The 22735-nt window shown below is 45.8% G+C and overlaps 1 protein-coding gene across 1 annotated transcript in view; it reads left to right on the top strand.

Moving 5' to 3' along the window:
* The window catches only part of LOC146866582 (neuronal acetylcholine receptor subunit alpha-7-like), a 1495911-nt gene that overhangs the window by 787996 nt on the left and 685180 nt on the right, over positions 1-22735 (top strand). Inside the window, exon 6 of the mRNA XM_085640655.1 lies at positions 6859-7026. Within this exon, the coding sequence (XP_085496781.1) occupies positions 6859-7026 (168 nt within the window). The remainder of the gene's footprint in view (positions 1-6858; positions 7027-22735) is intronic.

Raw genomic sequence — 22735 nt, 5'->3', positions numbered from 1 at the left:
AAGTGGTTTCAGCTGAAGCAGCGCATGTCCGGCCATCAGTAAGAGAAACTTAATAAAGTAAATAGTGCTTACAGACAAAATAACAGGTCCTGTGTAACAACTGAAGTAAAATGGCCAGTTGCCATGGGAGGCTACAAATGAAGACAAGGCCATACTAAGGAGGGACTAACAATTCTATTAACGAAGCCGAATGCAGCATTTATGAAAGACAATGACACAAGTCAATGAAAAATATGGGAGGAGAGTGGGCATGGCTTCTTTCCCATACTCTACTACAGCAGTCTCGCAGAGCGAGAAGCGCAGGCGCGCTGCTGCTAGGCTCGACCTAAAAAGGGGTAGCTGCACCAGTTGGGATCTATTACTTAAAAATGAATAGAATGACTGCAATGTAGCTTAGTACAAACCAATTTCATGCAACCTTTGGAGTAAACGTTGAAAGAAACTGTGTCAAAAGCTTCTGAGAGATTTCAAAGGATTAATGCTGCTGATTTACATTGGTCCACTAGTGATCTAATACTGTCCAACACTGCCAGCAAGGTGGTTTCTGTACTGTTTTTCGCCCTAAATCCTCTTTCTGAAGGGTCTAATAAATTGCTACTCTCCAAATAGTAGATTAATAGAATATTGACCAATCTTTCTAGTACTTTGGGCAATAGGTTGTCATTCACGGATCGGATTGTCAATAAATTTAGGTTGGAAAAGAGTAAATCTAAAGTGTGTCCGGCCTTATAGGTTTGACCAACTGCAGGACCTTCAACTCATTTTCCAGCAATCTGCTTAGACTATGCGATTGTGCTTCACATTCTATATTAAAATCTCCCATAAGGAGGAAATACCTAAATTGTAATATAAAAGGGGGACAACTTTCCGGCGTAATTCACTGCAAACTGAGGATTGTACCGAGGAGGTTCGTACACAATAGCCCCTCCTAGTTTTGTCATTTTATGAATTGAAATCTGAAAAATTTGAATTTTGCAATCACAGTCGCCTTTCAGGTCATCATTCACCTTCACATAGTCAAAAATGTATTTGTAAACAACTGCAACACCCCCCCTTTCTTCCCGACTCTGTCATATTTTAATACTTTATACCCATCTGGTATGGCCACGGACAGATCTGGTATGGTATTGCTGCTTAGATATATGTTGGTAATAAATACGAGATCTGGCTATGCACTATTAATGTTGTCCCAAACCTCCATACAATGTTTGGGAGATGATCTCGAGTCAAAATATAAATATTTCATCACGAACGCGTCCCTCTTGATCTCTTTCCATACATACGTTTCCAAAGACCCTCCTTCATTCATGACTCCTTGAGGTAAGGATCCTTTCTTGAGCTCTTCTCCCGGTATATCTAGTTTACATTTGGGCATACTAGTCTATCTACCGAGTATGCATTAGAAAGGTCCATATACTTTTCTGGCATACCCTCACAAGAGCTAGCGGTCAGATTGTTGTTTCTTCCCATTGCACACAGGGTCTCACGACAGTATGAGGACTGACCCCCCTTCCCGCTAGTAAAATGGGCAGGGGTCCTGGTGACTGGCGATGGTCGGCAAGGAGGGACACAGATGGGCTCGCCTTTGGTGCACTGGTGGCGTCCCCGCTATACGCGTCCCCTGTGTGGATGCGCACGCCTGAGTTTAAATCACTCATGGCGGTCAAAAGCTGAGCCGCGAACCCTCCTTTCTATGACTGGTGACAGCATGGCAAGCTAGCCTTTCAAAGTAATCACAGCTTATGTTGTCTAAAGTATAGACTGTCGGCATACCAAAAGGGGAGAGCTGTGATACAGTGGTTTCAGTTGTATAAAAAGGAGGAAGACATGCAGAGTAAACATTAAATGAGGGATCATATCATCTCAATATCCGAGGACGTAGCCATTCTGTGCAACACTGATTATTGCACACATACTTCAGGGTGGAATGCAGTGTTTTCTAAATTCTCAAAATAAAATATATAATCTCATTGGCTAAAATGTGGATAGATCAACATTGTGATTGGTAATTTATAAACGTTGATGGTAAAGGGGTCTCCCTAATTTCCTCTTTCTCTGTCCATTTAACTGGTGGTTCAAGCTCTGTGAGACAGCTAAAGCTGTCAGTAGCCAGACCTACAACTGCAATCCTAAACGGCTGGTATACTTGCTATCCATCGTTACATCTCCCTCATAGGAGTTCCCAAGCGTTGGCATATACCTCTGGCATGTTATAGTCAATAATAATGACCATATAAATAGTGATAATTGCACACTAAATTGGGTCCCACAGAGCAATACTGTGAGGGTTTATTTGAAGGAAGAGTGGGACTGGGGGCATTCCTTAAACATAAGTTTATATTTCAGAGGTACTCTTTTCAGTTTATATCACGTAAAGCAAACATGTCATATAAACTATAAAAATCAAACACAAGTGTTAAGTAAAACGTTTTTTGATTTTTGTTCAAGCCTTTCCTATACTGTAGGTGCTTTAGTTAACCCTCCTATCAATGGCTCAGATCACGTCGCCAGAGGCTGATTTAGACCACGTGGTATGGCATGCCTGATAATATCAAAGTGCTGAGGAAGAATAGGAGACATATTTGAAGGGATGGTGAGCAGGGACTGAACTCCTAAGCCCTGGCCAGAGAAGACGACACCAGGTAGCACAGCTAGTGCTAGTGGCATGAAGGCTGGGTGAGGGTCTGCCGGTTGTTCAGTGCGTGCAGAGGGTCAAATACTGGGTTGAGATTGAAGGGAGAGCACAGTGGGCAGAAAAGCTCAAAGGTAACAGGCCTGCTGCTGTGTTCCTCTTGGCATGGGAATTGTTCAAACCATCTCAGCTGCAATAGCTACAAACCGCCACAACCTCCCAACACTCATATTATGCTCAACTTACACTTCCGTCAACCACAAGGCATCCATATCACACCTTTGAGCACATTTTTTCTGCAGATACACAATGCACATACTCAAGGCACATCCCAGCTCCTAACGAGTCATAATGTCTCCCCCCCAGCATGTAATCAATCCACCACAAACCTTCTGACATGATATAGACCCACAGCCCCATGCTCAGAGATGACCAAGAGAACACCCACATGTAAACTAGATGCATCCAACCACTAGGCATGGCCCTGGCTGACTGAGAGGTGGGTGATGGGAAATATACGCTGCAATGAAGCTTTTCGGAGTTTACCTAGAGCCTGGACTCTCTGGATAGACCATGGAAATGTGATGTCATAAACCTGTAGTGTTTGTTAGATGTCAGTAAAAATATGTTTAATAATCAATAGCTCAGCTCATGCTTGAACACTGGACATGACGATCATCGACGAATTTGAAAACCGCTAGCACGTCCTTTTGAGGGGCCTCTTAACTCACAGGTTTGACAATGGTATGTTCATCTCAAAGGTGCTCATTTTTGGTGATAGAAAAGGAATGTCTATAGTCACAGAGTTTCAGGTTTCCCATTAAGGGTGACATCTGTATGAAAAAGACCATGGTGCAAACCTGTGAAGATTTAATCAACTGTGGACAGTCAAAACATTTTTTTAAAGTAACTTTGTGAAAGGGAGTTTCTTTGATTGCTGTTGAATTAGAGATAGATGCGGAAGGTCTACAGTTGTAGATTTGGTCTTTAGAGACAAAGATGTTGGATGATTTATGTTCATTCTGGGGAGAGGCAGTGGGGGAATGATGTTAGAATACGGTTTCTTGGGGCTGCATGCTGGGATTGCTGGTCTGGTGGAGGAATGCAGTTTGTTTCTAGTTGGGTATTACTTGGGTGTCAGTTGCTGCTTGACATGATCAACGAGACCTGACGACCAAAAAGCTACTTTTTGAGAGTAAGATGGGTGAGGGCTGTGACCCAGTGAGAGTTCATGTATGAGGGGCGAATTATGGAAGGGGTAAGTGCTTATGGTGTAACAACCAGGGAAAAGCTGCTGTGTATGTAGTAGTGGAGGAGAGCTGGTCTATCTGCGACACAGTATGGGAGTCACTATTCAGCATTATCTCTAGCGGCGGCCAGCATGGCTCGCGGGTGTGGGCGCATGAGTCGCAAGGGGGACGCAGGGGGGGTGTCACACGGGGACTCCGACTACAGGAACAGGAAGCAGGCATCCAGGCTCTCTCCCCTAAGCCAATCGCAATACAGCAACGCAGCGTTGTGATTGGTCTATGTGCCATGACATGGCAGTTACAGACAGGGGCTGGAGAAGTTGGCATATTCTCCATGCCGGCTGTAATGCAGCCGGCATGGAGATAGGGATGTGGATAAGGGAAGTGCGCATGACTGGTTTGGGCGGCCTGAGAGGGCCGACCAAACAGTTATTGCGTACTTAGGAGTGAGAACTCCACTCCTCCCCTGCCCTGTTCCGTGAACAGAGCAGCCCCTGCTACTTGCCCGCCCGCAAAGCAGCAGAACGTGTCACGAAGCATAAAATGATAATAACTTAAAGTTATTATCATTTATGTTTCTCTTCTTCACACTGCTTAAAAGCAGTGGAGCAGCGCTCCTCCGCCATAGCAGAGGAGCCGCCCCTGATTATCTCATCGAAGGACTCCTGGCTGCTGCAGCGCTGTGCTGCCCGCTCGGCAGAAGAGCTGCCAAAGTCTCAGAGAATTGGTTCTGCTTCAGTGCAGCTGGTACAGAAAAAAATCAGACGGGCCACCTTATCCAGACTCATAACAAGGATATTGTTATATCTTAGTAAAAACAAAGAGCACTTTATATCATTACTACCAGTTAATTCACCCAGTGGACGTACTATGGGCGGATCAACAATGTTAAACGCACCCACAACAATCAACCTACATATATATACCTGGCTTTGGCCAGTACAAAAAAACACATCATCTTTGTGGCAATTTAAATCATACATTGTACCCCCGAAGTTTGTCTTACTTAGAAATTATAAATAGTGGATGGTGTAACGGCAAATAAAGTGCATAGACACTGTTGCAGAAGTGGCTGTACAGCATCGCTTAAGAGAGTCCTGGTGGTACCAGGAAAACTTAATTCACTACTCCAGTACAATTGCACCAAAACGCTGTTATATTCCTATGCATGGATACTTAATAAGGGTCATATCTTACATATCACGCAATATGGCAACACCCTAACTCGTGGTTAAATAACTCTCACAGTAAAAAAAAAAAATTAAAACAACCAATAATTCACCACCAAAACTACTAATGTCATGTACAGCCACCAAAAATAAAATATGAACCTCATTTAAAGTGAATACTTCCAAACAATTCGATGAAAAACACTGCCCGGCCAAACCCTAATTTTGCCTAAAAACCGTATGTAAAATCTGAACCCCTAAGACAAAAACAAATGTTATTACACACTACACAACAAAACCCGAAATGCAACCCACAACCATATAAAATGAACATGAAACCGCAAATAAACAAGTTATGCCAAAAAAAATACACTAATTACCAAAATACCAAAAAGATTTGCCAAATTTCACTTTGTAGCTCAATACTATTAAACTAAAAAAAGTATATACTCCTATACCGTATTTTGACATTCAATATTTTTGTAAGAACAATATTGTGCTCATATTATTTGGAACTTTATATTGTTGTCATGCAGCCCGAGGAAGGAGCCATTTTGTGGCCCGCTGCAAATGGTTACAAGAGCATGTATAGAGGTCTGCATTTGTACTCCCTGATTGCCGAAATGTATTAACAACATTCCAAACTTCAAAGATACAGTGATTACCTAAAAAAATCAGAATTCAGGGAATGGCATAACGAGGAGCGTGCAACAGTCTAGGACTTGCTGTACGCTTCCCCCAATGCCAGCAGCCACTATTCACCATGGGCACGCTGTTCCTCTGGGAGTGCCTGCAATCCGGTTACCACCTCCTTTTAGGTATTGCTAACTAGTTAATGGTTTGTGACTGCAATGATGCATTACAAAATAGCTCACGAAGTAGAGGGGGTGCTGATCATATGCTGGCTTTTTCTTGATGTGGCCTACAAGTCAGACAGACCTTTCTGACTTGCAGTGGCTCTTTAGTTCACTTGCAGCAAGGCTGATTTTGGAAGGTCATATTTTCGACCACAAGCGACTTTCATACATCAGGCCCAAGTCACAGGTTTTGATTTTTAAGGCTTTTCTTTTGTGGCGAGATTCCAATATTGATTTAAAGCAACCAATCTTCACCTGTCTTCCAGGGACCCTTGGGGATCTGCGATGCCTACTCAGGGGGTCTATGACTGCTTAGAAAATGAAATAATATTAACAGATTAATAAAGTACATATAAATGAAAGAACAAAAATGTAAAAGTGAACAATTCAGAAACGTTCTGTAATTGTGAAGATATTGGAGGCTAAAAATTAAGTTGGTATCCAGAGATTGATTGGTTGAAGCAATACATGAACATCGAACAGAGTATGGTATGAGCGATGGGTGAGCTCAATTGAATTATAAAAGGTTCAACCTTCCCATGAAAATTTAAATGTATATTTATTTTATATTTGTTTGTAAATTAAATTAAATATTGGTTTGTGAATTAAATTAAAATATGCCATTAGTTGTGTATTTGTTTGATATAAGTTTGTTTCTGCATTTTTGTCCATTGTTTTGAGGTTCAAATCATTGAAATTGCTTAGGTCCATGTCTCAGGCTTCCTGTAATGACTCAGTGGGGTCCTCAGATTCCAAAATCGATTCAGTGTAGGTCTCTGAATTACAGTAAAATTAAATGTTAATAGCTATTACCTACAAGTACCGTGAAAATATTACTTGCAGCACCCATTAGATCAGCGCTGTCATGCTTACAGAAATAAAGACAATGAGACAATGTTGGTCATATTGTCCCACTCACTAATGTACACACTTCACTCGTATTTTTCCAGGTATTTTGAAGAGCACTTGTTACATTGATGTCCGCTGGTTTCCTTTCGATGTTCAAAAATGTAATTTAAAGTTTGGCTCATGGACCTACAATGGCTGGCATATAGATTTGCAGATGCTCGAAGCTGACATATCAAGTTACATATCTAATGGCGAATGGGATTTAGTGGGTAAGTACTTATGTCAGGTTTGTTTTTATTACAGTTCTCTTTCTCCCTGTGCAAGACATGTGAATGATATTAGCTAATAGGAAGATTTCATTAGGCATCTCAGGATTCGGACGGCTTGAGTGCCAGTGTGGGAAATATATGATAGTTCCGAAAAATATATAGTTATGTTTTACTCATGAGGTGGGATATAAACCTAACCCTAAATAAAATATGTGTGAGAAGTGAAATAACTTTTAGTCACATAGGTTTCAGATGTAGTGACCATAACTTATCTGGGCACACCAGGAGTGCATTCTCCTATCCTGCTGTCATGATTGACAATGTGGTAATAGGAGCCACATCTCATGACTCCCAAGTGGTCGCAATTACACAGCTAGGCAGTGATACTCACAGATATAGATTTCATAATAGTGTTTGCTTTCCTAGTTGTCCTGTACATTGACATTGCAAGAGTTTCTGAAACCTGGCTAACTCCAACATAGGGCCCAATTTCGATGACATCGATTAGGTACTGGGACCAACCGACGTCCTGTCGGCTGTCCCAACTCAGCAATTAGGATGCGACCGAACACTGTTTGGTCACACTCCTATTCTTTACAAGGGGAGCATGCATTATGACCGGAGTGCATGCTCTCATTATAAAGAGAAGAGGTGCAATTCATCCCTACACCCCGTGGCAGGCACCTCAAGTTACCTGCCACGGGGTGCAGAGACCAACAGGGGGGCATCATAGGTGGCCCCTCGGCCTCCAACCGGAGACTGTGCACCCATGTCGGAAAGGCCGGCACAGAAAGGCTGTCGGAGTCCAACTTTATAATCCCTCGGGCGGAAAGAGCTGCCCTTGGGATTACTGGAGGCTTTCCGAATGGCAGACGGGCTCTCGGAAGCCATTCGGAAATCCAGTTTGGATTCCTTTCCGGCCGACTCCATCTAAATGGGTCAGTCGGAAATCAATTCGAACAGCTGATTACGATGTCGTAGGAACTGCTCTGACCGAGGGTTGGAGCTGTTTACTGTGGAATCGTAATCGGCCCCTATGTCTGCAACCAATAATTTCCATGGTTCTCCAGGCAAACTTAGTCTCGGGTGGGAATATCAGTTTTATTTCTATTGCATTTACCCTGATTTCTAAAACTGGATTATTGCTATTTCATCAGCGGACTTGTCATAATTCACTTTTACTCCTGAACTAAATATGTGGGGACCGATTTAGAGTTTGGTGGACAGGGTACTTCCCACAAATGTACTAGGGACCGAATATATGATGTTACTTAGCATACCGTTACTCCGCAGGTATTTACTTCGAAGTTTTTACTTCGCAAATACCTTTACTAAGCATGATTTTAGTGCGCATGCTTTTACTTCGCAAATATACACAAATACATTAAAAATGCTTTTACTTCGCAGTTAATTATTACGCATACTGTTACTACGTGTTATTGGTACTTTAAAACAAATGTATCATAAAAGTAACCTATTCCTTGCCACGCTCCCTGAACCCTAAAAATACCCCCTACACCCCAAAACCCTATCTCACCCTGACCCCTAAAAATATCCCAGTACCCCAAAACATAACGCACCCTGAACCCTAAAATTACCCCCTACACCTCAAAACCGTAACCCACTCTGAAACCTAAAATTACCCCAGCACCCCAAAACCTAAATGCTCTCTGAACCCCAAAAATACCCCAGCACCCCAAAACCTTAAATGCACCCTGAACCCTAAAAATACCCCCTACTCACCAAAACCCTAACCCACCCTGACCCCTAAAAAAACCCCTGTCCCCCAAAACTTTAATTTGCACCGTAACTCCATTATGCATAGTAAGTGCATGCAAAGTAATGGCATCTGCGAACTAAAATATGCGTAGTAATGGTAATACGAAGTAATGACCGTGTAGTAAAGGTAGCATACCCTTGGGACCCTGTCTATCAAACAATCTGTCCACTCTCTCTATCTTGAGTCAGGCAGACCATCATCTTTCAGACCGGGAGGACCTCTGCTGGCTCTACTGAAGGAAAGCTTGCTCCGATGGATCAATGGAGTAGGGCCCTTTAGAGAAAGGACATCCGACCGTTCTCCCTATTTAGAGGGGACAGTCTGGTCTCATTTTTTCTGTTCATCACCACCAGGAAAGATCTGTTGGTACTAAACAGAAATAAATGAAAAGTTACCTTCACACCCTTGAACAAAGCTCCCAGCATGTGCAGATCATTAGTTTCGTATTTTTCATAAAAAATTCTCACTTTGGGAGTTGGCTTTCGAAAAACCAAAAGGTTTGGTGCACAGGATCTAAAAGACAGTAGTAGTGCATTAAACCTGCAGTCCCTTCAGAGGAACTGCCGGCATGGCGGCTCCTCTGAAGGCCCAGAGATCACTGCTATGCTGGCACTGAAATGTAAATATGTCAGGTGATAGTCCTCCTGAGTGGTGGATATAGTGACCTCTGCTAACCTGGGGGATGGGCAGGCTGCACGTCAAACACTAACTAGGGATTTGGCTGAAAACCCACAATTATCCTTTATCCTCCTTCATGTTTCCAGCACATCTACACATTTAACCTCTTTTTAACAACCCCACACACTGGAAGGACACTCCTTGGATGCCATATTCTTCAATGGAGTACACTAATTGCACAAGAATAATGCAATCTTTCTCTGGTCGAATTATTTGCTGGTGAACTTTTTATGGGAAACAAAACAAACTCCTGTTCTGCCACTAACACTATTTCTCTTGTGTGTTACATGATTTTTCTATGCATCACCTTTCACACAATATAAATAAGCCTCCACATAAGGAACATGTTACTCCACTAATTCCATATACTCCACTGTGATGTGTGATATCTTTGAAAAATGTGCTCTTGGTAGCCAAGAATCAAATCCATTCTGCCCCCTGTGCACCCAGAAATCGAAACAAAACTAAAGCATAATAGATAGGGTTTAGGTAACAATAATAAATAATTTGCCCTTTGACATTGCAGTTTATAATGTCAACTGAACCCTTTGATGGCAATTTAGGCCCATGATTTGTGAACCATTTCATGCAGGTTTGCGAAATAGACAAACTGTTACTGTGTAAACTCTGACCTTATATTCACTGAAACAAATACAGGCTAAAGGAACGGTATAACTAAGTGAATATGTCAGTGACAACATTAAAGTTTTGAACTAAAAAAAACACAGAAATTCTCCAGTTATAGAGAGCAGAGCTAACTATAACTTGTTCTACCGCTATGTGCCGCTTATGATCTCACATATCACATCATTCATGACATGTTCTATGACATCATTTATGACATCACTGATGGCATCTCAAATGACATCTCAGTCGTGCATGGTGGGTGATTGTCCCTGGGCTTGTCTGCACAAGCCCGGGGACTCAGACCAAGTAGATGCTGTTACGGTGCGGGACCCTTGACGAAAGTTTGACTACAGGGCTACCCTTGATATTCTGAAGTCCCCAGTGATGTGTACACTCTCCTGAAATGGGATGGAGTCAAAAATCATAATAGAAGCAAGATAATTAATCTAATGACCTTTAAAAAGGAGCAGTTATCTGCCCTTATAAAATAAAAGTGGATAAGGTTTACCCAGTCCGCAATAACCAGGGAGGATAACCCCCCCCCCCCCCCTTTTCTGTTCTGAAGAAAATCCTGGACCTTATTGGCCAATCAAGGACTGAAACATAGGACCATAAAACTCCAAATGACCCCCCTTGTTTTGCAATTTAATATCCCCGACAGTTCTACGAATAAAGGGATACTGGGACCTGTCTGAGGATTTTTAATCTTTAACACCCCTGGCTATATACAGTTTTCCAAGAGCTCCCTGGAATACGGTTGAGCCCACCCTGACCTTTAGGAGTCGGGGTGACCAGATGATGACGCATTACTCTGCTAGAGTGTGTGAGAGTAATATTCACAAAAGAAATTGCTTCCTTCCTCACAGTCTAGTGGGTAACAACTAGAGTGCTTCAAAAGAACCTTCCCATACTTAACTAACCAGGGTTAGCTTTAAAAACTTGTGACCATGTTTCAAGAGACCGTGGGGTACTTGTTGTGGAATAGAGGTTAACACGGGAGGATGTACTCCCATTAGAGATCCCCTTTCGGCCCTTACGGCACAGGAGAAGGTTACCTTCTCTGAGTGCCATAGTTTTCTTGGGGGATTGTAGCCCCATGCACTATTTATGACCACACATATTACATCACTCATGGCATGTTCTATGACATCACTAATGACATCGCAAATGACATCTCAGCTGTGCACAGCAGGGGTAGTCCTCAGGGCCTGGCCTGTCGCCAGGCCCCACGTCAAACGTCCCACAGCCAGCCAACCCCACATTGTGAAGGTCTTTGCCAGTGCATAGCAGGGGATTGGAAACAGGCCCTTGCAAACCCACCAGGAGGGAGCCAACACCACACTGCCCACGTCCTTTTGCCATGGGCAGCGTAGAGTTGGCAGCAGAGACTGGTCTGCAGCCAGGCCCTCTGTCCAACTCCCTCTTGGCAGCCCCTGGAGGCAGCCAACCCCACACCACTCATGGCCTTTAGTTGCGCGTGGCATGGGGTTATCTCAGGGCTATGTTGCAGCCTCTTTCTGCTTCCAATTCTCAGCAGGCTGCCAACCACATGCTGCACATAGCCTTTCGGCATGTGTATCTGGTGGTTGGTCACAGGGCTTGGCCTGCCGCGATGCCCTGTGGCCAAAATCCTAGCAGGCTGTCAACCTCACACTGTGCACACCTTTTGGCATGTGCAGCATTGGGTTGGCCTTCGGGACCCCATCCCCTGGTGCCAAAACATATATATTAAGAGGAGGGGGTGTGCTGTTGCCTCCCTGACCCTTAATCAGCCCAGTTACTCCATCCCCAGGCTCAATACAATTTAAACATGGGAGGAGGGTGTACAGCCCCCGTTTATGAGCCTTAATAGGACCACATCCCCTGTGGCCAAATAAAATAGAAATGGGATGGGGCCACGCTACCCCTCTCCCCAATCCTTGGGTCCCCAAAACCCGTTCCCCTCAGCTAAAATCGATGGGGAGGGGGCATGCAGCACCCTTCCCTGAGCCTTATTAGGCCTAGAGGATCCCATTCCCGGGGTCAAACCAATAAAAAATAGGAGGCGGGCCATGTGGCCCCCTCCCTGAACCTTCATAGACCACCAGGGACCGCATCCCCTGGGGCCATGTTTTGTTTGAAAGGGGATGGGGCTGCACAGCCCTACTCCCAGAGCCTTATCAAGCTCCAGAGACAATATCCTCTGGGGCCGTATTTTTTTTTTTTTTAAAGGGAATGGGGCCTTATGGCCCTGAGCCTCATTTGGTCCTGGGGACCCCATCCCCCAGAGTCGTAGTCATTTTAAAGGCGAGTGGGGCACGTGCCCCCCTGAGCCTCATAATGCCCTGGGGACCCCATTCCCAGAGCCTGCATTGCTTCCGTCTGGATGCTGCTCCTTCCTTTTGGGAGCAATCTGTTGATCTTTTTCACCGCCCACATCAGTGTGGGCAGAGAACCAGATCACAAGTGTGCTCCCAGCCAGTGGGAGCATTTTTAAAGCTCCTGGTCGCTAGGAGTGTTTGCTTCCATTTGGCAGGGGATTTAAAATTGCTCCTGCCAGTTGTCTAATTTAACACAAGGTTGTTTACCGGCCCAGGCGAGGCGTGTTAATAATGAGCGCAAACTATTAACAAAGGATCTAGGCAGACTAATAGGAATGTTTACGAAACGAAAAAGAAACCTAGGGAGCACCACCATCTTTATTAATGCGATACGGCCCACCAATGAAAGTGGGAGTTTAATCCACTTTTTAATGACTTCTGTTTTTGTATGGCGCATCCATAGTTTTCCGACAGTACAATCTCAGGGTCAGTATGTATCTTTATGCCCAGATATCTTATTGGGTCAGTGGTCCACTCTGTGGGATAATTGGTGTGAATGGGGGTAGTGATTGCCGTTCGGGGAGAAATTATTGACTTATGCCAATTAATGTATAGACGTGAGTGTTGCCCGAATCACTCCGCCTCCTGCAGCATAGGCGCAAGATTAAGCTCTGGTTTGCATATATAGAGTAATGTATCATCTGCATAGGCTGCAAAAGTTAAGTTACATTGCAGTGATCGTATGCCCCTATATCAGTGATATTTGCGCATTGAATATGCCAGAGGCTCTGCCACCAAGGCATACAGAAGGGGGCAGCCCTTTCTCGTGCCTTTGGCAATAACTATTGCACGTGACAGAGTGCCATTTACTCGTACATGCGCCAATGGCTGGGCATACAGGGCCCTCACTATTTTTTAAAAAATATCCCCCACACATACTCTTCTCAAGACAGCTTATAGGAACCTCCACTCTACCGAGTCAAACGCTTTCTTGATATCTATAAATAATGCTGCAGCTTTGACATTTGTGTTGATTCTAGCAATAGTACCAAAAAGAGTACGCCAATTGCTTGTTAGCGAGCAACCCGGGACAAACAATGTCTTTTCTGGCCCCACCAATCTTGGCAATAGGGGTGCCAACCTGTTTGCAAGCACTTTGGCAAACAGTTTGAAGTCTGTGTTAAGCAGGGATAGGGGTCTGTAGGAAGAACAATGTTTAGGGGGCTTTCCAGGTTTTAATAGGGTAATCAAGGTGGCCTCTCTTATAGTTTGTGGCATCACGACCTGCTTATCCATTTGGTTCGCGCCATCTCTTCAGTAAGGGCGCAGATGCAATTCTGGAAGACACTACCGCTTAATGTGATTAGTCGTATCACCTTAACCAAAATGATAGTACTGCCTAGGCTATTGTATTTCGCAAATCTTCCAGTATATGTCCCAGTGCAACTCTTTAGGGAATTGGAGGGATTAACCCGAGGCCTAATTTGGAATGTGCGGCCCAGGATAGCACTGCAGAAGCTGTTTGCGCCACCGGAGAGTGGAGGCATAGCAGTTCCGCATCTGGAACTATATTATTTAGCTTCACAGCTACAATGGGTTGCAAAGTGGCTGAGCGGCAAGAACCTGGCGGACACGGCGACCGAGACAACAACATGGACGCAGAATCAGATCTACGGATTGTTTCACCCGCTGGCGAAAATCCCCCACCCGACACAGATACATGTTGAGTTAGCTCATAGATGTTATAGGAGAAGCCTTCAACTCACAAAAGACACGACCCCCTATGCCCCGATACTGCCGCTTATCGGGACACCCAGAATTAGAGATCCTATATTGGACATAGCACTGATGCCTTGGACTGAAGCAGGAGTGGAGACGCTAGGAGACTTGTATGCAGATGGCACCCTGCTACCTTTTGCGACGCTAACGGCAGATAATGGATTACCGGCGGGCCAATTCCTTTTATATGCAGTCATCAAACGGACGTTGACGCTAGCGTGGAGAGATATGACTAATGAGCCGCCGACACATCAATTATTGCAGTACTTGCATGTAATGGGGGAGGGAACGCATGTGATACACTGGCTAGTACAAGCCCTGCTTATCCATGTATTGAAACCACTACAGAGACTCTGCACATGTTGGACTGAGGACAGAGGCTGTCCCTGGACTGATAAGGAGTGGTAACGTGGCCTGGCCAGTGCCACACACATACGCAATTCACGATTTAAACTTATACAAACGTACATATTGCACAGGGCGTATCTTTCACCAGATAAGATCAATAAATATTTTAACATCAACACTTCCGAATGCCCGAGATGCCGTCTCCTGGGTGCTGACCTGTTACATATGCTATGGTCTTGCTCCCTGCTTTTACCCTATTGGCGTACGATATCAGACACACTTGCAAATTGCACTAGTACTGAAGTACCTTCAACATGGGAGGTCTGTATCCTGGGATTTTACAAATGGACTAAGGCAAACAAAGTAAGCTCCAGATTTTGTGACCTAGGCCTCATAACAGCAAAACGACTGATAACTAAGAGGTGGAGACACAAGGACCCGCCAGAGGTACTGCTTGGGTGAAATCCCTAGAACTCTGGGCACAGGCAGAAAGCACCACCCTACACAGGGAAGAAACGGCAGGGTTGCGAAAGTATCCTATTGCACAAGCCTCGAATGATATGCTCAAAACCCTTACACGCTCTAATGCTACATTGAGGGTACCTCCTGTGCAACAGGCGGGAACCAATACCTAACATGTCACCTAGATGTAGAAGACACGCTTAGATCACATGCTACCTCAATCACGGCTGTTCGGCTAAACACAGGCCTCGCATTCCATAACGTTGATTCATGGCCGATTCCCTAGTGTCCATGCAACCGCATATAAAGCACAAGCATTGGCATAGCCAATAGGTCTCGCCTTTGGGACCTTATAAGTGTTTAGCCATGCAACAGTTGCATAACTAAATACTTATAAGGTCCCAAAAGCGAGACCTATTGGCTATGCCATGCGGCCGTGAAAGTGAAAGCGATCAAACATCAAAGCAGCCGTGCGGCCGCGAAAGTGAAAGTAATCGCGGCAAAGCGCGGCGCGCACGCCCGCGCACATGCACTGTAGCTCCGGGCTGGCCTGGTAGCACTTTTTGGAGCCCTCTCAAAAAGTCTCGCCAGACCAGCGCATGCGCTGGGTCAGGCGAGACCTAAAAAGTAGCAGCCCACATGCACTACTTACACACTAGCCTAGTCATGACTACACTCAAATGGCACGTTGGATACTGGTCACATATTCCTTCAAACATTTGATATATTTTTTCCTTTGATTCCCCCTTTTTTTTTGTCTTCATTAGATGTGGTTAAAAAGTTATAAAAGAAGATATCTAGTGAACGGCTAGGGCATTTAAATGTATATTTGCTTTTGTTTGCCCATGAAGCATTATATGTTGTAATTTCAAAGCTGAGTCAAATATGAATAGCATGCTTCTGTATACATCGATATACTCACGCATTAATGACCACTGTTGGGAAGATGCGTACTTAATAGACCCACTCTGCCCCTCGATCGGAGATGACAGCATGTGCTGTATAAATGCACGAGCAATTTTGTACTGTAGATGCAAACTATATCACAATTGTGATAAGGAAATGCTTTGATTTATATTCACAGTGGCATAGAACAGCTAAGGTTATTATCAATGCAATATGTCTTGATGCTCGAAATTTATGTAACAGAAAAGATAAAATGCAATAAAGATATTTTTTTAAAAAAATCACGTCCTGCTCAGCCATCTCTTCAAAGAGATTCACCAAATGCGGGATCAATTTGTCATGGTATGCCTTATAGAAGGCCACCGTTAAACCGGCTGCCCCAGGGGCCTTTTCATTAGGCATTTTCTTCAATGCTGCCAAAAGTTCCTTTGGTCTAAGAGGGGCAATGAGTCTCTCTCTATCTTTATTTTCCAACCATGCTATATGTGCAAGATATTCCATGACTGATTCTTAAGTGGAGGACCTCCTAGAGGTATATGAGCCTGCATAGTAACAGGCAAAGGCCTCCACTCTCTCTGGTGTGCTGTCTACCAGTATCCCACTTTCATTGTATATATTTGAGACATAGCAGTCCCCCCTGGCGGGCCTAACTACCGCTGCCAAAGTGGCGCTGGGTCTGTCTCCTTCTGTATTTCCCTAAATATTTGACTTCGGCCTCTGCAAATTCGTTATATTCGTCAATTTGTACTCTGATTTGTGCTAGAATCTGAGGATCCTCACCTTCCTGGAACCTACATTCTAGTGTTTTAAGCGTGTGCTCTACCTTTTGTAGTTGAGTTCAAATAGATTTTAGAACCACTGCATATTTAGAGATCACCATTCCCCTTATATAGATTTTAAAAGTCCCCCAACTGGAGCACATGGTGGATACACAGGTTTGTGACAAAGAATTCTGTATCCAATAACGAGTGTTGAGGGAAACGCCAAATGTGCGCAGTGTTGCAGAGGTTGGCTAGTGTAATCTGTAGAGTTACCGGTGAGTGGTCGGAAAGTGAGTTCGCCAAATGTGAGCAGTCGTCTATGAACAGGAGTAGAGCACATGAAGCAAACCAATAGTCTATTCTAGTGTGTGTATCGTGGACCGAGGAATAGTGTGTATATTCTTTACCCAAGGGCAAGCGATGACCCCAGACATCACAAAGACCTTCCGCCTCTGCGATGTTGGCTGTGGCGCAGGCTGTGCGTGATGGACGTCTGGGAGCGCCCTGTGGCCTATCCAATTCAAAGTTTTGTATGCAATTAAAGTCACCCCCCGCCCCCCCCCCGAGTATTGGCATATGGGAATGTCTCATGATCTTGTCCTGTAACACATGATAAAATGTAGGGTCATTGTGATTTGGCCCCTAAACCCCAACAAGCAACACACTAAAACTATTTTTGCGGCATCAGGCCAGCACATACCTGCCCCCGTGTGCACCTCTACTTCTTGTATTTGTAGGCCTGAATTTCTGCGCACCCAAATGAGCACCCCTCTGGTATGAGATGTAAACCCAGACGATATACACCTGCCTTTCATTCTTCTCAGGATCAGTAGCCCAGATTTAGGGCTAAGGTGTGTTTCTTGTAGTATAGCTAAGTCAGTGCTGTGTCTATGCAAATAGGCCACTACTCTACGAATTGTTCTCTGATCGTTAAGGCCCCTTACGTTCCAGGACATAAACCTAATGTGGGTTTTAACCTTAGTGGACTGCATCGTACTTTAATTTACGTATACATACTGACATATCATGTCAGGTACGTAATGCTAAGTATTTTGGTGAGAACAAGACCTGTAAGTACATTAAGCGCTGCATACTGACTGCTGAGTTAAAACAACACCCCACCCCCCTCCTACACCATATCCGAACAGTAAGACATAGCACTTTTACAACCCCACAACTAACTCCCTCCCCAACATGAAATAACCCCACCTCCCCCAAATCAATTATCCCACTAATAATACCCAGGTGTAATACACTTGAGGCGGTGATTACCAGATGTGAGGTGTTACTTGGTGGCCCGTAACCACTTACACACTGAGGTACTATCCAGGCGTATGACCAATATTCCTATATACATATGCAGTGCTTTTAGATTAAATTAATCTTGTCAGTATTATTACAGCAAAGAGTTTGTGTTCCAGGCAGTTCTATGCAGGAAAAGTCTATCTTTACTTTGTTTTTACTAGTGGTCTACATTACACTTCCGATGCTGATGTGCACGGCTCCAGCAGATTATTCTATTCCGTGTTTTCGAGTGTCTCGTCATGGTCTGATGTTGGCGACCTTGCAGATTTTTGCGACTTCTCAATGCTGTACTGTTTGAGGTCCTTTTGTAACTGGTTACGATCACTCTATATTTTGGATTTTCCGACAAAGTTTATCTTGAGTCTGGCCGGGTAAAGCATTGTGTAGTCCAGCTGGAGTTCTCTTAATTTGTGCTTTGCATGCCCGAACTTCTTGCATGCCACCTGCCCCACAGGGTAGAGTCTGGAAAGAGAGCTATCTCTTTTCCCTCATATTTGAGTACTTTAGGTCACTGGTGCACCGCAAAGCGGCATCCCTGTCTCTATAGTTCAATATTCTTGCAATCAGGGGGCGAGGCGGGGCACCAGGCGGAGGTCTGGGGCCCAGAGTGCGATGCGCACGTTCTACTATGAACACTTCTGAGAATGTTTCTCGGCCCAGCCTAGACACCAGTAACTGTTCGATGAATATTTCCATATTCCCGGTAGCTGTGGACTCAGGAAAGCCCAGTATGCACACATTAACGCGCTTCAAGATCTTCAGCTTTGTCACGCATCAATGTCAGTAATTTCACCATTTGTTTCTGCGCAGTCCCCATTTCAGTTTGTGCTTCTTCAGCTGCACATATTCTGCACTCCGCCATGTCTAGCCTCTCTGCGTGTTTGTCAACACGTTCGGACATGCGATCCATACGGTAAGCCAGTGAGTCTCTCTTGCGTTGATCAAACTGGATTTCCGTTTGCGTTTTATCTACTTTCCCCATGATCTACACTACTATATTGCGCCAGGCCACTCTATGTGGTGCGGCCAACTCTACTGGAGCTCGGGGTTGGAAGCCAATCCCCCAAACTAATGTTTATTGATGTACTCACAAATGGTGGTGTTTGCTGGACCCCTAGAGCCCACCTGTACAGCAAACAGGCCCAACCAGGGTCACAGCAGGGGTCGTGCACAGAGGCGGGTTGAGGCCCAGGCAGGTATCCGCACCAATGGGGTAAATGTCTCTGACCAATATTAGGTGGTGCCAATTTTATGCCTAGGCTCCGTAGGTCTGCGCCAGAGAGACAGAGGGCACAGTGCGTGGAAAGCAGCACCGACTTCCAGACCCAATCTGGTTGTCCTCTATCGCAGATTGGAAGAAGGGGGCACCTCACAGCATACACAGCGGTGGTCCAGTTCCAACTCCACACACTGTTTGTTGCAGGGTATTGTATTCCCCACCGTACGCCCAAGAGATGCAGTGCTTCAGTCAAGGCTTCACAGCATGCTCCTGGTGCCCGACACAACCCCACATTATATGGCGATGTCTTTTCGCCCACTTCCCCAGCAACAAGACACAACGGAGCCACTCAGTCGGTGCGTCCAGCTAGGCAGTATCAGGGGGATGGGTACCACTGCTACGTAAAAGCGCTTTCCACACGCACAGCCAATTTGAATATTAATGATCGCGCTGTGAATGGAGCACAGTCACTTGTTTGTGAGGGGAACACAAGGCAGTCTCCCCTCGCCGGCCTGACTGGGGGTTATGGCCACTATATTGGAGGCCCGGCGGCTGCCTTACCTCACGTCAGCCGCACCGCACACCTTGAGGATCCAGCACAGTCCATCTGCAGGTGCCGTACGGATGGCAGAAGCCGCCGTGCCCAAGCCAGCTGCTGTGATTCTGGCCGGGGGCAGACGATTACCACTCATCTCACGTTCCACGGGGCCGCATCACAGGAACCGGGCCTCCAGGCTGCAGGTAGGCCACAGATTTATCACGTGGCACTGCTCGGGATGGGAGCCAATTTGAATCCCCAAACACACAGGGACTGTAGATCACACCTTTCAGCACATATTACGCTGCATAGCATATCTCCATATGCCTGGATGCCGCTGGTTACTGTAGGATAGTGTTAGCGTGCTCAGGCTGCGGCCATCTTAGTGTCAGGCAAGCTCCGAACTCTATGCCTGAAAGGGTATTTTTTTTACTTATACTGGGTGCTCCCTTGTGTCTGGACAAAGCTATACCTCTCTGAAGAGCTCGAATTAGAGCGAAACACAGTGTCAGGGGTTGCTTTTACTCATTTCAGGTTGGCTTGGTTGGTATTTTACCAATTCAAAGCTGTAATATTGTGCCTGGAGTGGTAAATGGCTTTTGTCATGTTACAGCTCGGCAAGGACAGCACTGTGCTAGTCCTATGCTTCAAGACTTTGCTGTAGAAATGGCAAAAGACTTTGTCCATTTCTATCTCACCGTGGATAGCACTGTGCTAATCCTATGCTTAAATAATTTGACAGCAAAGCAGACATTTGAGGTGAGCAGATCTAGAGTGTCGCTGGTGTTGAGAGTGCTCTATACAGGAGCTGCTTTCCACCTAAATTTGAGAACTACCCAGAGTTCTCTGCTTCTATTTTGCATAATGTATTCTTCACTCTATGCCTGAAAGGGTATTTGTTTGAGATATATATATATATATATATATATATATCGAAAAGTATACTCAAGACAAAAATGTGTGATTTGTCAAAACTTATAAGCTGGTGTTTGGAGAAAAAAATGTTGAATTTCCAAAATATATTTAAAGCTCATATTTCAGTGGTAAATCATATGGTGTTGGGGATGTTTCTTACTGATATTATTCCCTTGGTGCCACTAGCATTGCAGCCATAGCTGCAATGTGTTACCCATGTAAAGGCATTCCATATTTTTTTTTTTTTTTTTTTTTTTTTTTTGAAACCGTTTATTGCAGTTTGAAAAAAGTTACAGGTATGGGCCTACAACCACTCGGCCGGCCGCTAGAGTGACAAAAGCATATTGCATACATACAGTAAGAGTCTCTTGGCAGTGCAGATTAGCAAAACAGGAGAAATCAAGGTTGCAGGCCGCATAGCTCCATGCCCACAGTACGGTTCCCTTTTATCAAAACAAAACAACACAAAAAACCACACCCGCAAGGCAACCCGCGATCCAAAGTGACAGCACGTGCTCCATAAGTGGGGGATCCCAACCAGCAGCATAACTCTGGAGAGGGGAATGGGAATAGATCAGGGACTGGGGGACCGCGTGCCCAAGGCCAAGGGAGGGGGGCCATCTAGGGAGACGGAGCAGGCGAGGCAGCCGGTAGCTGTGGCGGCTCACAAATACCCCCGCGGTAGGCGTTCCAGGGGCCCCAGATTTTCACCCACGCCCCAGGCTTACCCCTCGCCACATACACCACCTTTTCACGAAACATACACCAATCCATATGTTCTTTCCAGGCCAACACCGCAGGGGGCCTCCGGGATCCCCACAATTGAGCAATGTCACGCTTAGCTATCATGTATCCCAGAGTCACCCACCGCGTCTGCGGGACCGAATAGTCATTTGGTTCCCACACATTCAGCAAGCATCTCCTCGCTTCAGGCAACAGCGCAACACGCGTAACCACACGCAGGACCTCATGCACACCACGCCAGAATCGCTCCACCTTTGGGCACTCCCACAGTATATGCATGAAAGTTGCCAACGCGCCACAGCCACGCTTACACATTCCGTCACCAGCAAAGCCCATACGTAGAAGCCTTGGCCCCGTCACGTAAACCCGGTGAAGGATCTTAAGCTGGACGAAACGAAGGCGAGCCGGGATGGCCACTTCTTTTGGAGAGGCCACCGCGGAAATCTAATCCTCGTCGTCCAGCTCTAGCCCGTCGGCAACCCAGGCCTCGCGGAGACTAGTCAGCAGGCACGATCTGTCGTTGATCAGTTTTTTATATATGAGGGAGATCGTGCTGTCTGGGACATGGCCATCCAGCACTCTGTCCTCCAGGGGGGAAGACTCCGGAATGGACGCGACATCCGGGAAGACGGAGCCCAGCGCATGGCGGACTTGTAGGTACCGAAAGTACTCACTGCCCTGCAGCTGAAACTCCGTCTGCAGCGTCGCAAAAGTCTTGAATCCCCCCCTCGTCCAGAGATCTCCCACAGTGCTGATTCCGATCGTGTCCCACTTCTCAAAGCCCTTCGATGTCCACAGGGAGCCCAACCTCTCTGACGCATATAGCGGTGACGCCCGGGTCAAACGGTCCTTCCACCCCATAGCTGCATTAGCCGCGTGCCAGACACGCACCATGACACGCGTCGGTCCCGTCAGACGGGGGCTGGGCGCGGCAGAGTAAAGCGCTCGATTGTAGTCGCCACCGGGCAGGAGCATCTTGTCCATCTCAAACGCCGGGTTCAAGGCGGGCCCGTAAAGGCCATGATTAATTGCAGCCAGTTGGGTGGCCCAGTAATACCGTTTAATGTCCGGGAGGGCGACCCCCCCATCGTACCACGGGAGCGTCAATTTAGCCAGAGCAATGCGCGGCCTCCCGTCCCAGAACAGGCGCCGCTGGAGGCCCTCCACCTCACGGAAGTAGCGTGCCGGAACCAAGTCCATAGTATTCTGGAGGGCGTAGAGGAAGCGCGGCAAGGACATCATTTTAAACAAGGCCGCTCGGCCGAGCGGCGAAAGCAGCAGACGCCGCCAGCGCACCACGTCCTCCTTCAAGCGCTGGAGGGGGGGCAGCAAATTCCGCTCGTAACG

This window comes from Triturus cristatus, chromosome 2_1 (assembly GCF_964204655.1).
Source record: "Triturus cristatus chromosome 2_1, aTriCri1.1, whole genome shotgun sequence".
Classification (NCBI taxonomy): Eukaryota; Metazoa; Chordata; class Amphibia; order Caudata; family Salamandridae; genus Triturus; species Triturus cristatus.
The sequence above is the reverse complement of the archived record's forward strand: the minus strand, read 5'-3'. Positions and strand labels throughout refer to the sequence as shown.